The 24,296-nt window shown below is 52.0% G+C and overlaps 1 protein-coding gene across 2 annotated transcripts in view; it reads left to right on the top strand.

Annotated features, from left to right (window-relative positions):
- The window catches only part of RAP1GAP (RAP1 GTPase activating protein), a 96,119-nt gene that overhangs the window by 61,318 nt on the left and 10,505 nt on the right, over window positions 1-24,296 (top strand). For both annotated transcript variants that reach the window (XM_081923140.1, XM_081923139.1), the window contains 12 exons: window positions 872-950; window positions 1,865-1,918; window positions 2,991-3,074; window positions 8,838-8,938; window positions 9,122-9,251; window positions 9,526-9,681; window positions 10,904-10,975; window positions 13,047-13,133; window positions 13,300-13,440; window positions 15,516-15,647; window positions 19,830-19,907; window positions 22,578-22,687. In XM_081923140.1, coding sequence (XP_081779266.1) covers window positions 872-950; window positions 1,865-1,918; window positions 2,991-3,074; window positions 8,838-8,938; window positions 9,122-9,251; window positions 9,526-9,681; window positions 10,904-10,975; window positions 13,047-13,133; window positions 13,300-13,440; window positions 15,516-15,647; window positions 19,830-19,907; window positions 22,578-22,687 — 1,224 coding nt within the window. The remainder of the gene's footprint in view (window positions 1-871; window positions 951-1,864; window positions 1,919-2,990; window positions 3,075-8,837; window positions 8,939-9,121; window positions 9,252-9,525; window positions 9,682-10,903; window positions 10,976-13,046; window positions 13,134-13,299; window positions 13,441-15,515; window positions 15,648-19,829; window positions 19,908-22,577; window positions 22,688-24,296) is intronic.

Here is a 24,296-nt window from a genome sequence, read left to right as displayed (position 1 = left end):
AGGCCTGGGAATTTCCTCTACCTGAAATACAATGCTCTTAGCCACAATGGCTTCTGAGTCCCACTCGGTCTTGTGTTTGAATCCTGACTGCTGGTTTCCGATAATGGGTATCTGGTTGGTCCCTGTGAGAACAGGAGGCTGGACTGGATGTTCCTAAGCCCGAGGTCAGCAACCTAAGGCCCATGGGCCGGAAGCAGCCCATGGAGGCTGTTTAACTGGCCCCCGAGCCGCCCCTGAACCAAGCCACATGCTTGGTGAGTCCCTGCGCGCTGTGCTAGATCAGTGCAGCACGGCGTGGGGACTCTCTTCCCTGGCTCCAGAAATTGTTTCTGCACATGCCCAGACACCGGAAATCGTGTCTGTGCATGTCTGGGGCACCGGAAATCGCTTCTGCGCATGCCCAGATGCCGAAAATTGTGCCTGTGCAGAAACAATTTTTGGCGTGTGGGCACGCACAGGCACATTTTCCGCCGTCATGTTGTGCCAGCCCGGACCACGGAGGATCTCTGCGGGAGTGATCTGGCCATAGCTGTCAACTTTTCCCTTTTCTTACGAGGAATCCTATTCGGAATAAGGGAATTTCCCTTAAAAAAAGGAAAACGTTGACAGCTATGGATCCGGCCCATGCCCAGTAAGCCTTGCCGACCCCTGTTGCTAAGCTCTAGAGAGCCGTTCCCAGTACATGAAGACAGTGCTGTACTGCACTAGATCAGTGTTTCTCAAACTTGGGTCTCCAGCTGCTATGGGACTTCCCATTAATGCTGGGGCGAGGCAGAAAGGGGAAGTCCCCCTCTCTTCCCTCGATCTTTTCTCGGGAGGTGAAATCTTCTGCCTGGCTTCCGCCCATCTCCTCTGCCCTCTTCCCCCGCAGGACGAAATGTCGGACTTACCACGACGTCATCCCCATCTCCTGCCTGACCGAGTTCCCCAACGTTGTCCAGATGGCAAAGGCAAGTATTGGGGGTGGGGGTGAAAAGGGTGTGATGGGAGGGAGGGAGATGCCCTCGGACCCTTGCCTTGCAAAAGCACTGCTGGTGTGACCCATAGGTAGGCAAACTAAGGTACGCTGGCCAGATCAGGCCCAATTGCCTTCTGGATCCGGCCTGCGGATGGTCCAGAAATCTCTGCGTGGATCGCAAGCGGACACATTCTTTGCCTCTCCCTCCCACGGCGGCGCCTCCCTCCCTCCTCCTGGCTTCTCCCCGCCCTGCCTAGAGGAGGAAGGGGGCTGGGCCTTGTTGGTGCCAGAAGCAGCAGAGCTCGAGCGGGGGCCATTTTAAGCAGCTCCTCTCCGGAGCCCTTTCTTGCACCGCTCATCGTCCCTCCGCCGCTGCCGCCAGCCCCTGCCACTCGCAAGACACAGCTAAGCAGCCACTGGGGCTCATAGTGCTCTTGCATCTCTCCCCCCCCCTCAAAAAATATAGTCTGGCCCCCCACGAGGTCTGAGGGACAGCAGACTGGCCCCCTGCTGGAAAAGTTGGCTGTCCCGTGCTGTGACCTGTCAGTCAAGTCAGAGACTGCCCCCCAGGGGACAGGAGTTGTGTCTGGACCATTGATGGATTCAGCCCGACAGAAAGTGCAATTCAGTGGGGGCGACAGTAGGGAACTGCAATCTCTCACACACCCCTCAGTTATTGCGGCACCACGATGGCAGAAGCTGCACCTGTTGGACTTCTTCTCTGCCCCAAAAAGGAAAATGGCTGTTCTGTTAGCAGAACGGCGGCAGCAGTGGCCTGGATGGAATTTCCTCTTGTGCCTGTGCAAAAGGAACCAGTTCCTTTTGTGATCCTGGAATCCTAGAAATGTAGAGTTGGGTCCAACCCCTTGTGATGTCTTAGTGTCTGTCTGTCTCTCTTGGCCGCAGTTGGTGTGCGAGGACGTCAACGTCGATCGCTTTTACCCCGTGCTGTACCCAAAGGTAGGAGCGAGGAGGAAACTCGCTGAAATATGGGTATTTATTTGGTTTCTTGGACGCCTTCTCCTGAAAATCAGTCTTGAGGTAGTGCTCAACAACCTGGATGCTTTCTTAAGGGAAGGCTATATCAAGCATTTTGTAGTATTCGGAATTAACTGATCTGATATAAAAGCTCTGTGGCTGCCTCAGAGTTAATTTATAATAAATGTCTCAGGACTGCAATACCTCTAGGACCACCTCTCTCCATATGAACCTACTCAGACCCTGAGAGCAAGAGGTCCAGAGGATAGCAAGACAAGAACAGGGCCTTTTCTGCCGTGGCTCCCCCTTTGTGGAATGCTCTCTCCAGGGAGCCTCACTGGGCACCTTCATTGCATATATTTAGGTGCCAGGCAAAACCGTTGCTCTTTAACCAGGCCTTTGGCTGGCTGGCATCTAGTGCCCTTTTAAAATGTGTTTTGGAAGGGGGGGAGTTAATGGGTTCTCTTGTTTTTGTTTTTATTGCGTATTTTGTGTTTTATATTTCCTCAGGAGGTCCATGCCTCACAGTCTTTCCATCCTATGTATATATGCAGAAAGTATTAAAAATAAATTTGAGGAACCGCAGGAAGAGGAGGAAGGAAGTCAGGTTTCGAAACGTTAAAATGACTGTAAAATTATTGAAACTGAAAACCAGAATTTTAAATTTTCCATCTCCTATCTCCTTCCTGTTCTGCAGCTTCAGAAGTGTTTTCTATAAAAAGCAGTTTATTCTTACCTAATAAAATACTTCAGCCAGCTTTTCTGAAGCTGCAGAGCAGGAAAGAGAGAGGAGAAGGCAAATTTAAAAGCCAAGAAAGGAACTTTTGGTGGGGGTGAGATGTGTCGGGAGCCAGAGGCAATGGGGTTTCCTGTGGCCCCCATGCCTCAGGCTCCCCTCCATGTGTGCTACAGCAGGATCTGGGGGAATCCCTAGTTCCCAGGGAATGTTTGGACCAGGTAGATATGGTTGACGTCTGAGGCTCCGCTCGCTGAACTCACCAGATTTTCTCCCCCCCCCCCCCGCCGCCGCCAACCTGCCCCGCCCCCTCTCCAGGCCTCTCGACTCATCGTGACCTTTGATGAACACGTCATCAGCAATAACTTCAAGTTCGGTGTCATCTACCAGAAGCTGGGCCAGGTGAGTACCCTGGCTTCTTGCCAGGGAGGCAGGTGAGCTCTGGGGGGGGGGGGATATAAATATCCAGGAGGTCCTGGACCAGATGAAGGCACCTTCTTTGAGGAGGAAGCAGTGGCAGAACAGGTCTGCAGCTGAATCATCCCAAAAAAATTATAATAATAATTTTTTATTATTTATTATTTGTACCCCACCCATCTGGCTGGCCCCGCCCCCAGCCACTCTGGGTGGCTTCCAACCAAATATTAAAATACAGTAATGCACTAAACATTAAAAGCTTCCCTAAACAGGGCTGCCTTCAGATGTCTTCTAGAAGTCTGGTAGTTGTTCTCTTTGACATCTGGTGGGAGGGCGTTCCACAGGGAGGGCACCACTACCGAGAAGGCCCTCTGCCTGGTTCCCTGTAGCTTTGCTTCTCGCAATGAGGGAACCGCCAGAAGGCCTTCGGTGCTGGACCTCAGCATCCGGGCAGAACAATGGGGGTGGAGACGCTCCTTCAGGAAGACCCTCCAGGATGACCTAAGCGCAGCAGCCCTCTCTCCTCCTGTGGCTTCCAGCAACTAGCATTCAGAAGCATCGCTGCAGAGCATAGTCCTTTACTCGGAAACTTGAAGGCTGGAATTTTACTTTCTTTTGTTTGGAAGTCCCTATAGCTTAGTGGCAGAGCATCCGTCCTGCCTGCGGAAGGTCTCTGGTTTGGTCCTGCGATTCCTGCTTTGCATGAAAGCAAGCCGTCAGACTAGACGGCTCCTTGGGGTCCGTTCTCTCCCTCTCTTTTTTATAAAGCGCCTTTTTTTTTTACTCGTTTTCAGGACGTTCAACTTCCGAAACGTTCCAATCCCGAGGCGCGGCTTCCGATTGGCTGACAGCTAGGCTTTTTTTGCAGATCGGAAGCTGCATCGAACGTTTGGGTTTCGAGGAACGTTTGAAAACACTTACTCCTTCTTTTTCCAAAATTTTACTGATTTTCCAAAATTTATAAACAAACAAACAAACATAAACCCTAACTGTAATTATTCCACTCTTAATAACATTGTTACGTGACTCCCTCGAACCCCGCTGGCTGAGTTTCAGTATATATCATTGTACCAGTTTTCCAAAACAGATTTCTCATAAAAGTTACTTAATCAATTAACGTCTTTCTTTCTTTTCATATTAAATTTAAACATGTTATTCTGTAACATCACATATTTAAACCCTAAGCCTATCTAGTGTTTGAAAGTATTTCTATTTAAATTATCTTAGCATATTTAACTAAATAGTCTATAAATTTCCTCCATTCCTCCTGGTACTCCTCCTCCTTCTGGTTGCGGACTCTTCCAGTCAGGTCGGCTAGCTCCGAAAAGTCTATCATATTCATCTGCCATTCCTCCACTTTTGGCACTTCTTGTGTTTTCCAATTCTTGGCCAACAAAATTCCAGCTGTAGTTGCAGCATACAGAAACAGTCTAACATCTTTCTTGGGCAATTCCAAACCTGTTATTCCAAGTAGAAAGGCTTCTGGTTTCTTAATAAAAGTATATTTCAACATTTTTTTTTCAATTCATTATAAATCTTCTCCCAGAAGTCTTTCACCTTGGGGCAGTTCCACCACATATGATAAAAGGTTCCTTCTTTTTCTTTACATTTCCAACATAGGTTATCACTATAGGTCAGTGTTTCCCAACCGGTGTTCCGCGGCACACTGGTGTGCCGTGAGACCTTGCCTGGTGTGCCGTGGGAAGAGCGAGAGAAGGCGCCTGCACGGAAAGAGGAGCGAGCAGTGCGCCTGCACGCCGCGGCGCCCGAGATCGCTTCTCCCCACCGCCCCTTGCTTCAAAAGAGGTCCGGGGACAGCGGGAAGCGCTGCCCCCGGACCTCTTTTGAAGCAAGGCTTTGCGGGGAGAAGCGATCTCCCCGCAGCCCCTTGCTTCAAAAGAGGTCCGGGGGCAGCGGGAAGCGCAGCACTTCTTCCCCGCTGCCCCGGACCTCTTTTGAAGCAAGGGGCTGCGGGGAGATCGCTTCTCCCGGTGCTCCGAAGCGGGGCGGGGGGGCGGGAACCTCGCACCCCGCCGCCGGGCATCGGAACGATGCCCCGATGCCGGGCGGTGGGGCGGGAACCTCGCACCCCGCCGCCCGGCATCGGAACGATGCCCCGATGCCGGGCGGTGGGGCGGGAACCTCGCACCCCGCCGCCGGGCATCGGAACGATGCCCCGATGCCGGGCGGTGGGGCGGGAACCTCGCACCCCGCCGCCCGGCATCGGAACGATGCCCCGATGCCGGGCGGTGGGGCGGGAACCTCTCCCCCCGCCGCCCGGCATCGGAACGATGCCCCGATGCCGGGCGGTGGGGCGGGAACCTCTCCCCCCGCCGCCCGGCATCGGAACGATGCCCCGATGCCGGGCGGTGGGGCGGGAACCTCTCCCCCCGCCGCCCGGCATCGGAACGATGCCCCGATGCCGGGCGGTGGGGCGGGAACCTCTCCCCCCGCCGCCCGGCATCGGAACGATGCCCCGATGCCGGGCGGTGGGGCGGGAACCTCGCACCCCGCCGCCCGGCATCGGAACGATGCCCCGATGCCGGGCGGTGGGGCGGGAACCTCTCCCTCCGCCGCCCGGCATCGGAACGATGCCCCGATGCCGGGCGGTGGGGCGGGAACCTCGCACCCTGCCGCCCGGCATCGGAACGATGCCCCGATGCCGGGCGGTGGGGCGGGAACCTCGCACCCTGCCGCCGGGCATCGGAACGAGGTCCTGGACCTCTTCTGAAGGCAGGCGGGGGCAAAAGTCTTTGCTCCCCCCGCCTGCCTTCCCGGGACAGCGGAGACTTCTCCGCTGCCCCGGGCGATCTTAAAATGCTGGCGGGCGGGAGCGAAGCGTTCGCTGCCGACCCCCAGCATTTTAAAATCTCCTCGGGGCAGCGGAGACTTCGCTCCCGCCCGCCAGCATTTTAAAATCGCCCCGGGACAGCAGGGGCTTTTAAAATGCTGGCGGTCGGCAGCAAAGCCCTCCTGTCCCCGGAGCTTGCGGGGCGGGAGGTGGGAAGAAGGGCTTTTCTTCCCACCGCCAGCCTTCAGAACAGCCTTCTGAAGGCTGGCAGTGGGAAGAAAAGCCCTTGTCCCCGTCCCCCCCAGCCTTCAGAAGAGGTCGGGGGACAGACTGTCCCCGGACCTGGTCTGAAGGCGGTTTCCCTAGGAACGCATTAATTGATTTTCAATGCATTCCTATGGGAAACCGTGCATTGCAAGACGAAAAACTCGCAAGACGAAGAGACTTGCGGAACGAATTAATTTCGTCTTGCGAGGCACCACTGTACTTTTTATATAGTCAATATAGGCACAGAGTTAATTTTTTTAACATTTTCTAATGGTAGTGTGCCTCGAGATTTTTTTCATGTAAGAAGTGTGCCTTTGCCCAAAAAAGGTTGGGAAACACTGCTATAGGTTATCCACTGTATTAGTAGTTCCCTGTGGACTGCCCTGCCTCTTGGGTTTGCTGGCTGGAGGGAGCCACTCTGCACCAGCATTGGAGACCCCCCTTCTTCTCCCCCTGAACAAACGGCAATACCTCTGCGCTGCTTCAGGGATGCTGGATTCCTCCCCATTCCCCCCCCCACACACACCTCTGGCTCCTTCACACCTGAGAAATCAGCTCTGAGAAGGAGAGGGGTACCCCCCCCCCAGGCAGCACACAGCTGCCTCCCCCTCCAGAGCATGCAGGAGGGCCTTTTCTTAAAAAGCTGAGCTAAATTGAGTGCTCTCGTGCCTCCTGCGCAGCTTTTATCTTGAGGAAGTCATGACAAAGCTCTGATCCTTTGGGGTGGGGTAAAAAGACGCAGTCAATTGACAAGTGATTCTCAGGGGATGAAAAGGGAAAGTGGGGAGGGAGGGGGAGAGACACCATGATCCAGCTTTCACAAAACCACCCACCACCCTCTCTATTTAAAATGTTTGCATTTTAAGCCTGTTAAAAGGTATGGTTTTGCCAGGTGGCGGGAGCTCCATCTAGCGGCCCAGGTTGGGATCGAGACCTCTTGAAGTTAACGGACTGAAGCCGTTTCCCCTGATATAGATACACGTTTTTGCAAGACATTTCCCCCCCAGATGCGTTTTTGCTTGTTATTTTTTTCACTGGTACATGCGTTTTATGTCCACTTTCTCCTAATAACCTATATTTTCGCACCCAACAATTTTATCCCCCACCCATCTTGGAGAGCTGCGTTGCAAAATTTAGAGAAGTGCGAGCTTCGAAGGATAGCTGAGTTTGGCATTATTCTTTCAGAGCGTAAACTGCCCCTGCTTGGTCTATACAGTGGTACCTCGAGTTTAGTACTTAATTCGTTCTGGAGGTCCATTCTTAACCTGAAACTGTTCTTAACCTGAAGCACCACTTTAGCTAATGGGGCCTCCTGCTGCCGCGCTGCCGGAGCATGATTTCTGTTCTCATCCTGAAGCAAAGTTCTTAACCTGAGGTAATATTTCTGGGTTAGCGGAGTCTGTAACCTGAAGCGTATATAACCTGAAGCGTATGTAACCCGAGGTACCACTGTAGATTATTCGACCTCTCAGCCCCCCTCAAAAGGGTGCAGCACCCACAGATTAAAACCCAATGAATTACAACCGGCATGACTTCAGATTTGTGGGGGTTTTCCTGCAACCGTGAGACCTACCAGCCTGAAAATGAAATGAAATGACAGAGTGTCTTGTACAATCTGGGCGTGGGGTTTTGGTTTCCCATTCCAGAGCAGAACTTGAACTGGCCGTTCTTTCTTCGCACTTGAAGGCTGCATTCTTCATCTCAGCACCCCGGTTTGAAACTTGTAGGCATGGCGGGGGGGGGGGGGAGGAGACTTGTGTTGCTGTTATGACCCAGTTGGGAGCCTGTGAGAATAGCCCTCCTGCAGATCCCGCAAGATCTACCAGTTGATTCTGATCTACTTTCTGTCCTGAATTTGGACTTAGAGATTGCAGCCTGATACTTTTCTCATTAATATATCTATTTCTATAATTCAGGGGTGAGCAATTTTTTTCAGCAGGAGGCCAGTCCACCGTCCCTCAGACCTGGGGGGGGGGGGGATGAATGAATTCCTATGCCCCACAAATAATCCAGAGATGCATTTTAAATAAAAGCACACATTCTACTCATGTAAAAACACCAGGCAGGCCCCGCAAATAAGCCAGAGATGCATTTTAAAATAAAAGGACACATTCTACTCATGTAAAAACATGCTGATTTCCGGACCCTCCGTGGGCCAGATTTAGAAGGTGATTGGGCCAGATCCGGCCCCCAGACCTTTCTTTGCCTTCCCATGGTCTATATCATCTCTCTCTCTAAACTAAAAACTAAACTAAACTAAAACTGAAGCACATCCTTCTCCCTAAAAGCAAAAATGATCCCTCTCCCCAATATGGATGGCTTTAGAAGAGGATTGGTCAAATTCATGGAAGGGAGAGGGCAATCGCTGCAATGCTTTTGAACCCCAGTTCCTGGAAACTACAGGAGGGGAGAGAGCTCTTGTTCCTGGGTACCATTTCAGCAGCTGCTTGACCACCTGAGGACAGGATCGCGGAGCCCCCATTGGCTGAATCCAACTAGCACAGGAGTCTTCTTAAGTTAACTGGGGTGCTAACAGGAGAGGGCTGTAAGCTCTTACGTCTGGCCAGTCCTTTCCCCTTCAAGGTGGTCTGGGTTAGGGATGCACAGAGACCTCCTCCCCCCACCCCATGGCTGTAAGCCAAGCCCTCTCTTTGAGCATCAACACATACAACTCTGCCTCTTATCTGCAGACTTCAGAAGAGGAGCTCTTCAGCACCACGGAGGAGAGCCCAGCATTCGTCGAATTCCTTGAATTCTTGGGCCAGAAAGTCAAGTTGCAGGACTTCAAGGGGTGAGTAGAGTCGGTACAGAGGGAGAACAGGGGGCTCCTTTACGTCTGCCCCGCCCCCAAGACCCAGCTGCATGCCAGGGAGGAGGGGCACAGTTGTTGTTTTTCGCTCCTGAAAACACTCAAAGCTGTTGAAGGCACAGCCCTTGAACTGGTCTCAGGCCTGTGTCTTTCTGTGGGGTGCAGGTTTCGGGGGGGCCTCGACGTGACCCACGGGCAGACAGGGACAGAGTCGGTCTACTACAACTTCCGAAACAAGGAGATCATGTTCCATGTGTCCACCAAGCTGCCCTACACGGAGGGGGATACTCAGCAGGTAGGGACGTGGCTTCGATGGCGGAGGAAAGCGCAGCCAGGAGGGTAGAGGAAAGGCGTAGCCGGCAGTGCACCGGTGGAAGCACCACCTTACGAGCTGCTGGCACTCACAGCTTGCCTTGACTTGGTTGCCTCCTGGCCTGAAACCCCCTTTGTGTGTGTGTGTGTGTGTGTGTGTGTGTGTGTTTTCCTCTCCCCCCACCTCCTGGGTGAGCAAAAGCGAGTGGGACTGAAACAATGACCCTCTCCTCTCCTCTCTCTCCTCCTGCTCATAGCTGCAGAGGAAACGGCACATCGGGAACGACATCGTGGCCATCATCTTCCAGGACGAGAACACGCCCTTCGTCCCGGACATGATCGCCTCCAACTTCCTGCACGCCTACATTGTAGTTCAGGCCGAGAATCCCTGTACGGAGAACACACTCTACAAGGTGGCTGGGCTTTTATTGGTGGAGTCAGTTATCTCCGGGTGCCGGAACCTGGAATGGCGATGGGTGGTTGGGGGGACTTTACTATTATTACCATTAGCATTATTGATTCAAATGATTACCCATCTTTCACCAGCAGGTACCGTATTTTTCGCTCTATAAGATGCAGCAGATCATAAGACGCACCTAGTTTTTGGAGGAGGAAAACAAGAAAAAAAAATATTCTGAATCCCAGAAGCCAGAACAGCAAGAGGGATCTGGCTTCTGGGATAGCCTCTTGCTGTTCTGGCTTTTGGGATAGCCGCGCGAAGTCTCTCCCAGGCAGCGGGATGAAGGCTTCCCCTGCCCGGAAGAGGCTGCGCGCGACTAAGCTGCCCTCTGTCCCTTCCCCCACCTCCCACAAAAGCCAGCCAAGAGCCGTGCACTCTTTAAAGGGAGCACGGCTCTTGGGGGCTTTTCTGGGAGGTGGGGGATAGCCAGGGATAGCTGTGTGAAGCCTCCACAGGGCAGCCGGATGAAGCCTCCCCACTGCCCTGCGGAGGCTTCGCGCGGCTAAGCCAGAAGCTAGAACAACGAGAGGGAACACTGCGCAGCGCTCCCTCTCGCTGTTCTGTCTTCTGGGATAGCCACGCAGCTTGCATTCACTCCATAAGATGCACACACATTTCCCCTGACTTTTTAGGAGGGGAAAAGTGCGTCTTACAGAGCGAAAAATACGGTAATTGACAGCAATTAAAAACTGAAAACAGTTAAAGCAGGCTACAGTCGCAGAAAAAGGGTGGGCCCTATCAACACCCAGGGCTGTCAGAGGCCAGGGGAAAAGGGTGTGTTGTACAGTGAAGGTGTCCGGCGGACCTCTCTGGGGTGGGAGTTGCACAACTTAGGGGGTGCTGGCTTAGAGAAGGCTCTGTCTCAGGCCGCCACCACCCAAACTTCAGAGGGAGATGGAGCGATAAAGGGGGACCTTCCAATCCTACTACCCATTTTAGCTGTTTATAACAGTCTTTAAGATAAGCCATAAATGTTCCTCATTCCTTGTTAAAATTTTGGTATTCCTGATTTCTGACTCTTCCGGTCATTTTAGCCATTTTAGCACAATCCATCAGGTTCATCTGCCATTCTTCTCGGGTAGGGACTTTGTCTTCTTTCCATCTCTGGATAACTTCTAGGCACCTTCTGGAACTTCCCGGTTTCATCTCTCTCCCACCCACCTCTTTCTCTCCAGGTCTCTGTCACTGCCCGGGACGACGTGCCTTTCTTCGGACCTCCGTTGCCCAACCCGGCCGTTTTCCGAAAGGTGAGTTTTCCTACAGCCGACCAGCTGGGCTTCAAGGCTCCTTCCTCCTTCACCTCTAGGCTCCCCCGGTGTCAAGGAAAGTGAAGAAAATTGGGGGTACCTCCCTGTACCCTCTGTGAGCATCAGCTGCCACTGCCTCTGAATGAGGCAACTGGGTCTCCAGACCTCCCACTACCACCACCACTGGCCAATCAAGCCTTGGAAGAGGAATCCTATGCAGCCATGGCTAATGTACTGAGCGTGGTGCATTCATGACAATACCCTCTTCAGTCTGAGATTGTAATTTAATTACCACATGCAAAATGACCCAGGTTAATTTTATCCAGGGTTAACAGGAGTTGCTTGCAACTTAATTTTTTTTTTATAAGATACTTATTAAAGTTTTACAAAAAACAAAAAACAAACACATACATACATACAACAGAGAAAAACAAACAAACATAGAAATACATAAGAAAAAAGAGAAAATCCAATTTTTAACTTTATCCTTATTTAACCCTGTTTCTTGACTTCCTCACACCTCCCTTTTTTGTGTTCCCATTTACCCAGTCAAATTCAGCAAATCCTTACCTCCTTTCAAATCTCATTATTAATTACATAGTTCAACCTAATATGTCTCCAGTCTTTCTTCTCTTTTAAATTCGTTCTTACCTATCCCTTATAACTTAATCTCTTATATCATATTGTTTAGATTTGACATAATACAACTCTGGTCTTGCACACTTTTTTAAATCATTTTTGCAAACTCTTTCTAACTTTGTCACTAATGCCATATTATTCTTATATCCAACATCACTTTAACATTCATAAATTTTGCAGTGTTTCTGCAAGTAGTCTTTAAACTTCTTCCAATCCTCTTCCACCGACTCTTCTCCCAGGTCTCGGATTCTGCCATCTCCATATAGTCTATTACTAGCATCTGCCATGCTTGCAACTTAAAACCTAGGCAGAGAGAGAGAGAGAGAGGTGTTATGTCTGAATCAGGCCAGAGTGTTTTTCCGCACAGTGTTTTCCACTTTGGTATTTTCTATCTAGGGGATTAATTTAGGTTGGCTCTGGGTGGGATTCAAATGAGTTTTATTCTTCATGGAACAAGATTCTGCCCTGCTCTGGAGCACTGGAGAATTTCCAGTGCAGGTTTATGGGGTACACAGAGAGAAAAGAGGGAGGGGAAAGCCCTATTTTTGTTTTTATTATGTATTTTATGTTTTTATATTGTGATTTTATGTTGTAACCGCCCTGAGACCTGCAGGTGTAGGGTGGCATACACATTTAATAAATCATCACCATCATCAGCAGCAGTGGGTCATCATTTGCCTTTACCTGTCGTCAGGGAAAGGGCTATGGCTTGGTTGCAGAAGTACTTCCTTTGCCTTTGCAGAAGGTCTATGGCATGGATAGGCAAACTAAGGCCCGGGGGCTGGATCCAGCCCAATCACCTTCTCAATCCGGCCCGTGGATGTTCTGGGAATCAGCATGTTTTTATATGAGTAGAATGTGTCCTTTTATTTAAAATGCATCTCTGGCAGCCCTCTTTAGGGAAGCTTTTTTTTGTGTGCTAAGTCTGGATGGACAATTGCTTACATAAAATTATTTTAATTTTTTTAAATATTTATTTATACAACAAGAAAAAAACCACACACAAAAACACAAATACCAAATTACACACAAATTACAAAAATAACCATAGACACATAATTTTCTTGGCAAACAATAAAACATCTATTGGTCTTAACACTAATGACCCAACTTCCCGTCTATTCCATATTTCAAATTCATATTACTTATTGCCAATACACATTTTTTTTCATAATATAAATAATATTATGAATATTATAAATAATAAAGTATTATTATTATTATTATTATTATTATTATTATTATTATTATTAGTGGGGCATAGGAATTCGTTCATTTTTTTCCTTCAAAATATAGTCCGGCCCCCTACAAGGTCTGAGGGATGGTGGACTGGCCCTCCGCTGAAAAAGTTTGCTGACCCCTGATCTATGGGTTCAGTCAGGAATGGCGGGAGCTGCGTTCCGTTTCCCATCTTCCCGTTTTCCTTGCTCAGGGCCCCGACTTCCAAGAATTCCTCCTGACGAAGCTGATCAACGCCGAGTACGCCTGCTACAAGGCAGAGAAGTTTGCCAAACTGGAGGTGAGGAGCTACTCAGCTGACAGGGGTTCGACTGCTTCTTGCTAACTTCCGGGTGGCGGGGGGTATTGGGCTAGTCTAGACCTCCCCGCCCACCTCTCTTCCAAGCTTTCCCCGTCCCTCTCACCGACCAGCCCTAAACCCCACCCCGGTTCCCTCCTGGCTGCAGGAGCGCACGCGAACAGCTCTGTTGGAGACCCTCTACGAGGAGCTACACCTCAACAGCCAGTCCATGATGGGCCTTGGGGGAGATGAGGACAAGATGGAGAACGGCAGCGGGAGCAGTGGGGGCTTCTTCGAGTCCTTCAAGGTGGGTGCGTGTGAGCAGGGGCCGTCCCTGAGGTAGATGCCTCAGGTGGTGGAATCCAAGGGGTGGCTCTCTGGGCCCCACCCCCCCAAAAAAAACCAGAGAAGAAGCGGCTGCATCAACTTCTATGTCTGGCAAGATGCCACAGAGGCCTCTCCTCTAGAGAGATCTTGCCGGAAGCCGCAGCTAAATGAAGGTCAGCGGAGGCGGCAAGGGGTGTGTGCATGGCGCACGCACAGAGCAGCACTTTACCATGTTGCCCCAAGCTGTGAGACAGGATGCGTCACCCCCACCTGTGCGAGAGAGGTGTGGGGAGCAGGGGACGTCACTCAGGGTTGAGAGGCATCCCCCCCAATGCCTTGTTTGGGGCACGAGGATTTATGCACATGGTCGCTGGCTTTCGTCGGCGGTTCCCAAACTTTTTTGGAGCCCCACTGCCCCTTGGTTCCATAAGTACATCCCTATAACCTTCTACCCCATCAGAAGCATCACGATAAAATCCAATACAGTCGTACCTCGGCTCCCAAACGCCTTGGGAGTCAAACATTTTGGCTCCCAAACAATTGAAAACCAGAAGTGAGCGTTCCGGTTTTTTAACGTTCTTTCAGAAGCCACACGTCCGATGGGGCTTCCGATTGGCTGCAGGAGCTTCCTGCAGCCAATCAGAAACCGTGTTTTGGAGTCAAATGTTTCAGAAATCGAACGGCCTTCCGGAACAGATTCTGCTCGACTTCCGAGGCACGACTGTACAGTGATGGTTGACTGCATGTGTTTTCCTAATCTAGCTATTTGGTTTGAGTAATTCAACGCAACCAATCAGCTGGTTCCTGCCATACTAGATATTGCACAAGAAATATTTTTGCCCGTTCTTGCTAATGCAAACAAAAGGGCGAGAGAAATTCATGGTGTGAAATTATTTCTAAATAAGCTGTAGAAGCTTTCCCCTGCCACAGATGTATGGCAACAACTTTGCAATAAAATCAATAGCTGTTACCAGTCTTCTCACCACTCTGAATCCTTAACAGCATCTTTAGTTAGAGCCAGGGATGTCCCCTACCTGAAACTCTGGCGGGGAGTCATCACAACCCTGAACTAGGTAGATCCAAGGAGGTTGGCACCATAAGAGGCAGCGTCCTCTTTACAGCTGCCTTTTTTGTTCACAACCATGAGGACTAGGAACTTGACGCCTTTTTTGTAGGGGGAGGGGAGAAGGGCCACAGCTCAGTGTCAGAACACCTGCTTTGCATGCAGAAGGCCCCAGGTTAACAATCCTCAAAGGTAGCATCTCCAAGTAGGGCTGCATCTAAAAACCCTGACTGGGAGCGGCCGCCGAGACCACATAACACCGGTCTTGAAAGGCCTACATTGGCTCCCAGTACATTTCCGAGCACAATTCAAAGTGTTGGTGTTGACCTTTAAAGCCTTAAACGGCCTCGGCCCAGTATACCTGAAGGAGCGTCCCCACCCCCATCATTCTGCCCGGACGCTGAGGTCCAGCACCGAGGGCCTTCTGGTGGTTCTCTCACTGCGAGAAGCCAAGTTACAGGGAACCAGGCAGAGGGCCTTCTCGGTAGTGGCACCCTCCCTGTGGAACGCCCTATCACCAGATGTCAAAGAGAACAACAACTACCAGACTTTTAGAAGACATCTGAAGGCAGCCCTGTTTAGGGAAGCTTTTAATGTTTGATGTATCAAAGTATTTTAATATTTTTTTGGAAGCCGCCCAGAGTGGGGGAAGCCCAGCCAGATGATGATGATGATTATTATTATTATTATTATTATCCGTTGCTGCCGGTCAGTGTAGACAATTGCTGAGCTACATGGGCTCTCCCTATAAAGCAGCCTACCTGCGTCGCATTGAATTTCATCATAGGATCATAGCACTGCAGCTAAAGAATTATGAAGTTTCGGCGGGTGGGCGGGAATATCTGCGTCTGGGCAAAGGCCTCCCACTCCCCCAGTCTGACCCCTCTCAATTCCCTGCCCCATTGCCCAAGGTCTGTAGGGCCGGGAGCCTGGCTGCGAGGGTGAAGAGGGAGGGGCTCCGGTGACACGACATCCGTTTCCCCCCTTTGCAGCGGGTGATCCGCAGCCGCAGCCAGTCGATGGATGCCATGGGACTCAGCGGCAAGAGGCAGAACACCGTCTCCACCAGCCACAGCGGGAGTTTCGGCCACAACAACCCCGACATCGCCAAAGCCGCAGGCATAGTGAGTGTCCCCCTCCCCAAATCCCCTGGTTTCCTCCCGAGTCCCTTGATTCACCACCCCGCCCTTCCCCCCTCCCGCCACATCTCCTCCCTAGTAACGCCTGCCCCTTCTTGACCTAGCCGCTCTGAACGCCTCATTCCTCCCCCTCCTTATCTGTGCCCCCCCCAGTTAAAAGTCATTTCCCAGGTTGACCCTCCCGTCCCCTTGCTTCCTGCGCTGAGCTCCCTCGAAACGAGTTCATTAATAATCGGCCAGCTCCTTGCTCATTCAGCAATGCATCACCACTTTGGGGAGTGAAATTGACTGGACCAGATTGCAAACAGGGTTTTCTCCCCACCCTTCCCCTCCCGGAAGTGAAATTGACTGGACCAGGAGCTCCTGGTTATCCGGTCCAGTCAATTTCATTCTTGAAGCGGGAGGACAGGGAGGAGTTGCCTATGATGTGGTCCAGTCAATTTCACATGTGTACACCCTTATTTGGGGACGCGGGTGGCGCTGTGGGTTAAACCACAGAGCCTAGGACTTGCCCATCAGAAGGTCGGCGGTTCGAATCCCCGCGACGGGGTGAGCTCCCGTTGCTCGGTCCCTGCTCCTGCCAACCTAGCAGTTCGAAAGCACATCAAAGTGCAAGTAGATAAATAGGTACCGCTCCAGCGGGAAGGTAAACGGCGTTTCTGTGTGCTGCTCTGGTTCGCCAGAAGCGGCTTAGTCATGCTGGCCACATGACCCGGAAGCTGTACGCCGGCTCCCTCGGCCAATAAAGCGAGATGAGCACCGCAACCCCAGAGTCGTCCATGACTGGACCTAACTGTCAGGGGTCCCTTTACCCTTTACACCCTTATTTGACCATTATGGACTTCTGTAATGGCCTTGGCTCAGTAGTAATGCTATCCCGGAGTCATAGAATCATAGAATGTAGAGTTGGAAAGGACCATGGGACTCGAACCCACCGTGGGACTCGAACCCATGACCCCCAGATTAAGAGCCTTTTGCTCTGCCAACTGAGCTACCTGCTTTGTGTGCAGAAGGCCCCCAGGTTCAATCCCCTGCAAGCATCTTCAGGTAGGGCTGGGAATCTCAAACCCTAGAAACCTGCTGCCAGTCAGAGCAGACAGTACTGAGCGAGGTGGACCCCAAAAGCCTGGCTTAGTACAAGGCAGTTTCCTACGCAAAGAGCAGCCATTAAGAAGGAAGGGGAAGGGGCAGATTAAATGTGCTTTTCCTCCAAGCCACCCTTGCAGTGAGATTTCCATCAATCCATTTGGCCCTCCCAAGCAGCCAGTTCTCATTGTGGCTGGCGGCAAAGTCATGGCCAAGAGCAGGCACACTTTGGGTGCGGTGCTTGCGAGTGGCCAGTAGGTGGCACCCGCACTCCAGAGCTGGGGCAAAGTTAAGAAATTAAAACAGCTGGGAGTCTCCAAGCAAGACCATGGTATTTCCATGTGCCCCCCCACCACCACCAAAAATAAAATAAAAATGAGCAGGCGGGGGCGGCCTGTTCGGTTCTTATTTTAGTTCCAGGGACCTAAGGCTTGCACGTTCCGTTGCTCTGAGCCGATCGGCACGAGATAACCTTAGGCACACGCGGCCCCCGCCTCCCTTTCATGTACTTGCAATCGCTAACTCAGGTGCGTGTACCTCTGAAAGGGTGCAAAAGTCCAATTATTCCACCTCCCGTCTGGGCTGCAAGGACGGCAAGCTGCGGGGGTGTGGGGTGGGCCTGGATCAATGTGGTCACCGCCACTTTCCTGCCCTAGCAGCATAGGAGGTGGGTACAGGGGTAAGACGCTTGGCACTTTCATCCTACAGTGCCCTGGTTAGGAGCAAGTGGGGGGAGTGTTTTGACCCTCCAGATGTTGCAGAGCTCCAACTCCCACCATCCCTTGCGGTGGCTCCTCTTCTGCTAGTAAAGTGTGGGTCTTACAGTGGCTCTGGGTGCCCCACTCCCGTCATATTGCAGCAGGGTTGGATGCAGTTGGCACCGTGGTCTAAACCACTGAGCCTCTTGGGCTTGCCGATCAGAAGGTCAGCGGTTCGAATCCCCACTAGGGAGTGAGCTCCTGTTGCTCGGTCGCTGCTCCTGCCAACCTAGCAGTTCGGAAGCACGTCAAAGTGCAAATAGATAAATAGGTACCGCTCCGGTGGGAAGGTAAACGGCACTTCCGTGCACAGCTCTGCTTCGGCAGAAGCGGCTTAGTCCTGCTGGCCACATGACCCGGAAGCTGTACGCCGGCTCCCTCGGCCAGTAAAGCAAGATGAGCGCCACAACCCCAGAGTCGGTCATGACTGGACCTAATGGTCAGGGGTCCCCTTACCTTTACCTGGACTCTTATTCTTATTCTTCTTTGGCGATCCCTCATAGCTGGGTAAGATTGTCTTCCATAAACACAGTTTTAACAGTGAGTCCATAAGTGACAGTGGAGGCCAGTTCTGGATCCACACGTCCTTCCACAGTGGGGACCTAGGTTTCCAGGCGTGAGTTGATCACGGTGAGGGTTTGCCAAGCGTGCCTTCCTCTTAGCACGTTTCACCTTTGCGTCCTGAGTTCGAGCATCTTCAAAGCCCATGACACCTTTGGTAAAGGCTGTTCTTCCATTGGAGCGCTCGCAGGCCAGTGTTTTCCCAGTTGTCAGTGTTTATACTACATGTTTTTTAGATTTGCCTTGAGAGAGTCTTTAAACTCCTCAACTCTACAATCTTATGATTTATGACCTCTGGCCAGGGGCCATGTTGTTTGGAGCTCATGGGAGTTGGGAGTCCAACCTGGAGGGCCAAATTTTCCCCGTCCGTCGACTAGACTGTTACTTGCCTTCACTGCCCAGACCAATTTCCATCACAGCTCTGCCTTCCTCTCATGTAGAGATGGAGAATCTCTGGCTTTTCAGCTGAGCTTTGACTCCCCAGCTGGTGGCAGGGGCTGATGCGAGATGAACCGTATTTTTCACTCTATAAGACGCACTTTTCCCCCTTCAAAAATTAAGGGGAAATGTGTGTGTGTATTATGGAGCGAGTGCAGGCTCCGGGGGCTTCAGGGGGCTTCAGCGAAAGCAACGCGAAGCCTCCGGAGTGCGAGGGGAGCTCTCCGTCTGCGCTTCGGAGTCTTCGCGTTGCTATCGCTGAAGCCACCTGAAGCCCCCGGAGCACTGCAGGAGTTCCTGCGGCGCTCCGGGGGCTTCAGGCAGCTATCCGCAAGCCTTGGGAGCGCAGCAGGAGTTCCCGCTGCGCTCCGAAGGCTTGCAGCTAGCCGCCTGAAGCCTGGAGAGCGAGAGGGGCCGGTGCACACTGATCCCTCTTGCTCTCCAGGCTTCGCTTCCCTGGAGAGGCGCTGCACAGTTTTCCCTCTCTGTGCAGCGCCCCTTCAGCTAAGCGGGAGGAGAAATGGATGGGGCTCCGTTTCTCCTGTCGCTTTGCTGAAGGGGCGCTGAGCAGAGAGGGGGAGAATTTTTTTCCCCTGTTCTTCCCCTCCTATGGTCCGGTGCGTCCTATAGAGCGAAAAATATGGTACCGGTAGTTCAGCAGCCTCTGGGTGGCCTGAGATTCCCGGCCATTTTTTCCTAGCGGTTGGGGCGGGTAGGTAGCCCAGCTTAGCAGCGGACTGGAGTCCCACGGAGGCACCGCGAACAAGGGTGCTGGGGTCAGGCAGAAGGGTGGCTGGGCACAGATCAGGATGAGGAGCCTGGCGTATGGGGCGGAGAAAAGGGGTCCCTGCTGCCCTATTCCAGACAATACCCACAGCTGCTCCCCATTGCAGACCGCGGGCAAAATCCAGCCAACACCCCCCCCAAAATTGCTATTCATACCCCAAACTGACCTGCTGTGACCCAACACGAGGTTCCCCCCAAATTGCAGCATTTTGCTCCCTGCTTTCTACCTGCGCCATGGCCGATTCCATGCCCACCCCCTCCACCCGGGACCCTGGCATAGCTGTCAACTTTTCCCTTTCCTTGCGAGGAATCCTATTTGGAATAAGGGAATTTCCCTTTTAAAAAAGGGGAAAGTTGACAGCTATGGGCCCCGGCCTACCTTTGAGCTTTAGCCCATTGTTATGATGACCTGGCACCATTTTGTTTTGCATGACCTCTCTCTTTCTTTCTTTCTCTTTCTCTCTCATTCCTTTGTTCCCCCTCCCTTTCCTCTCCCTGTCCTTTTTTTTTCTGCGCTCTCTCTGCCCGCTTACCACAGTCATTGCTTGTCCCTGGAAAAACGCCAACTAGGTACGGACGACGAGGCAGCGCCATAGGCATAGGAACCATAGAAGAGGTGGCTAGTTTTTCTCTCTCTCTCTCTCGGTGTCTCTCTCACTGCCTCTTGCCCTGTGGCTGCCCCCTACCCCCCTCCTGCATGCTGGAGGGGCACACCCCACCCCTGGTACTCCCCATCATCCCTCTAGACCTCCAGTGGGGGGCTGGGGTGCAGGAGGTTAATAATTCTCGCTCCCTCCTGCAAAAGTATTTTGGTGAAACCGAAAGCTTGCTCACTACTGGGTAGCCTTTCATTCGGTCCTAATAATTTTACTTATGTTTCAATCAGCTTTTTTTTTGGGGGGGGGGAGAGCAATTAACAACGATTTCTCAAAACAGGATGACAGTACTAAGGTTGTATTGTTATTGTTGTTGTTGTTGCCATAATTATCCCGCCCTCCTTTTGAATCAGATAAGGGGAACCTTCTCGGCAGGGCCTTCTCGGTAGTGGCGCCCGCCCTGTGGAACGCCCTCCCACCAGATGTCAAGGAAATAAACAGCTATCAGACTTTTAGAAGACATCTGAAGGCAACCCTGTATCAGGAAATTTTTAATGTTTTGCCATTTTTTATGTGCTGTAAGCCGCTCAGAGTGTTATATTATTATTATTATTATTATTATTATTATTATTATTATTATTATTATTATTATTTGTTGCTGAACTACAGTTCCCATAGTGATTGCCTACCTTCTATAGCAATGATGGGAGCTGTAGTTCAGCAACATCAGGGTGGACCAAAGGTTCTCCCCGCCTTCTCTGTAGGAACCCAGTCTCCCAAGTTTTTCTTGTTAAAAATACCGTATTTTTTGCTCTATACGACTCACTTTTTCCCTCCTAAAAAGTAAGGGGAAATGTGTGTGCGTCTTATGGAGCGAATGCAGGCTGCGCAGCTATCCCAGAAGCCAGAACAGCAAGAGGGATCACTGCTTTCACTGCGCAGCGATCCCTCTTGCTGTTCTGGCTTCTGAGATTCAGAATATTTCTTTTCTTGTTTTCCTCCTCCAAAAACTAGGTGCATCTTGTGGTCTGGTGCGTCTTATAGAGCGAAAAATATGGTAAATAACTGAATAAAAGGATTGTGTTAGCTGATGGTGGCGTGAGGAGGATGCCAGCCCCACAGAGCACACCTTGCCATGCTTTTCCATTCACTCGAGACACATCCTGCCTGACCCTCACCCTTCCTCTTTCCCGCAACTAGGGAGTCCCCCGTTATAAAAGGAGGCACTCTGCTGCACACCGTCAAAGTGAAGTCCGGATCCGTCTTGCATGACTCCCTGTTTCCCCAGCTCAAAAGTGTCACGGAGGGTGCTATAAGATTTGTAGCTGCCTTTGCAGATCCTTCTCTGTATATTCTGCGCCAAGCTTTACCCATATGCCTTTACTCAAGGATGTTGGGTTGCAGGGACTAACCTTCATTGGCCCCGGACTGGCTGAAGCAGACAGAGACAGCCATCTACATTGCAGCCTTAAACAGGCTAAAACTACAGTGGTACCTTGGTTCTCAAACTTCATCCGTTCCGGAAGTCCGTTCCAAAACCAAAGCGTTCCAAAACCAAGGCACGCTTTCCCATAAAAAGTAAGGCAAAATGGATTAATCCACTCCAGACTTTTAAAAACAATCCCTAAAGCAACATGAATTTTACTATCTAACGAGACCATTGATCCATAAAATGAAAGCAATAATCAATGTACAGTGGTACCTCGGGTTACAGACGCTTCAGGTTACAGACTCTGCTAACCCAGAAATAGTAAGAAATAGTACTTCAGGTTAAGAACTTTGATTCAGGATGAGAACATAAATCGCACGGTGGCAGTGCAGCAGCAGCAGGAGGCCCCATTAGCTAAAGTTGTACCTCAGGTTAAGAACAGTTTCAGGTTAAGAACGGACCTCCAGAACAAATTAAGTTCTTAATCCGAGGTACCACTGTACTGTACTATAAAATAAATAAGACAGTATTGTAGATGATTTAAAAAAAAATATTATTATTATTTTTTACCTGCACTGATGATACTTATTGTTTGAATGGGGGGCTTTTATCCATTTCCACAGTCACACAATCAATCGATCAGTAGCTGAACTGGGTTCTACACAATCACAAAAACAAACGAACCGAAAAAGGCTCAGAAACAAAAATGCAAAATAAATAGCAAGAACAAAAGCGCCAAACTTAATCCATTCCGGAAGTCCGTTTGACTTCCGATATGTTTGAAAACCAAAGCGCAGCTTCTGATTGGTGCAGGCGCCCCGGGAACAGTCAGACATTCAGCTTCCGAAAAATGTTCAGAAACCGGAACACTTACTTCCAGGTTTTCGGCGTTTGAGAACCAAGGCGTTTGAGAACCAAGGTACCACTGTAGTTCCCGTGGCTCCCACGCCAGGGAGCCATGGGAACGGTAGTTCTGGGAGAATACCGTTTTGGGATCCCTGCTGGAAAACATGGTGGTAGTTATCCCTACCTATGACTCTAGCGTAGAAACACCTGCAAAGGCCTGTGATGGTGGCACCCTCCTGCCCACAAGCTCCTACCATACCTTCGTTTCCACGGCAGCCATTTTGTGGTGGCCAACCCGGTCCCAGTCGCTTGCCCTTTTTGCACCCTTCTCTGCCAGCGCCCTGCTTCCCTCCTTTTACGAGCGCATTGCCAACTTTCTCTTTCTCTCTGCCTGATGGGCTTGCCTCTCTTCCAGTCCCTGATAGTCCCTGGAAAGAGCCCGACACGGAAGAAATCGGGGCCCTTCAGCTCCCGGCGGAGCAGCGCCATCGGGATTGAGAACATCCAGGAGGTGCAGGAGAAAAGGTGGGGTGCAGGGGGGGGGCAAGTGAGGTGGAAGGGATGGAGGTGGGCAGTTTTGCAGCTGCTTCTATTTTACTAACAGGTTCTTCTCGTCTTGTCATTTTCTTAACTGTTTTTCAATCTAAACCAGTGTTTCCCAACCTTTTTTGGGCAAAGGCACACTTCTTACATGAAAAAAATCTCGAGGCACACTACCATTAGAAAATGTTAAAAAAATTAACTCTGTGCCTATATTGACTATATAAAAAGTACAGTGGTGCCTCGCAAGACGAAATTAATTCGTTCCGCAAGTCTCTTCGTCTTGCGAGTTTTTCGTCTTGCAATGCACGGTTTCCCATAGGAATGCATTGAAAATCAATTAATGCGTTCCTAGGGAAACCGCCTTCAGACCAGGTCCGGGGACAGTCTGTCCCCCGACCTCTTCTGAAGGCTGGGGGGGACGGGGACAAGGGCTTTTCTTCCCACTGCCAGCCTTCAGAAGGCTGTTCTGAAGGCTGGCGGTGGGAAGAAAAGCCCTTCTTCCCACCTCCCGCCCCGCAAGCTCCGGGGACAGGAGGGCTTTGCTGCCGACCGCCAGCATTTTAAAAGCCCCTGCTGTCCCGGGGCGATTTTAAAATGCTGGGGGTCGGCAGCGAACGCTTCGCTCCCGCCCGCCAGCATTTTAAGATCGCCCGGGGCAGCGGAGAAGTCTCCGCTGTCCCGGGAAGGCAGGCGGGGGGAGCAAAGACTTTTGCCCCCGCCTGCCTTCAGAAGAGGTCCAGGACCTCGTTCCGATGCCCGGCGGCAGGGTGCGAGGTTCCCGCCCCACCGCCCGGCATCGGGGCATCGTTCCGATGCCGGGCGGCAGGGTGTGAGGTTCCCGCCCCACCGCCCGGCATCGGGGCATCGTTCCGATGCCCGGCGGCGGGGGGAGAGGTTCCCGCCCCACCGCCCGGCATCGGGGCATCGTTCCGATGCCGGGCGGCGGGGTGCGAGGTTCCCGCCCCACCGCCCGGCATCGGGGCATCGTTCCGATGCCGGGCGGCGGGGTGCGAGGTTCCCGCCCCACCGCCCGGCATCGGGGCATCGTTCCGATGCCGGGCGGCGGGGTGCGAGGTTCCCGCCCCACCGCCCGGCATCGGGGCATCGTTCCGATGCCGGGCGGCGGGGTGCGAGGTTCCCGCCCCACCGCCCGGCATCGGGGCATCGTTCCGATGCCCGGCGGCGGGGTGCGAGGTTCCCGCCCCCCCGCCCCGCCCCGCTTCGGAGCAGCGTTCCGAAGCGGGGCGGCTGGGGCAGGTGTTCCCGCCCCCCCGCCCCGCTTCGGAGCACCGGGAGAAGCGATCTCCCCGCAGCCCCTTGCTTCAAAAGAGGTCCGGGGCAGCGGGGAAGAAGTGCTGCGCTTCCCGCTGCCCCCGGACCTCTTTTGAAGCAAGGGGCTGCGGGGAGATCGCTTCTCCCCGCAAAGCCTTGCTTCAAAAGAGGTCCGGGGGCAGCGCTTCCCGCTGTCCCCGGACCTCTTTTGAAGCAAGGGGCGGTGGGGAGAAGCGATCTCGGGCGCCGCGGCGTGCAGGCGCACTGCTCGCTCCTCTTTCCGTGCAGGCGCCTTCTCTCGCTCTTCCCACGGCACACC

Source organism: Podarcis melisellensis (assembly GCF_964234715.1).
Source record: "Podarcis melisellensis genome assembly, chromosome: 8".
NCBI classification, from domain to species: Eukaryota; Metazoa; Chordata; class Lepidosauria; order Squamata; family Lacertidae; genus Podarcis; species Podarcis melisellensis.
Note: the sequence above shows the minus strand (reverse complement) of the source record. Positions and strands in the feature narration are given on the sequence as shown.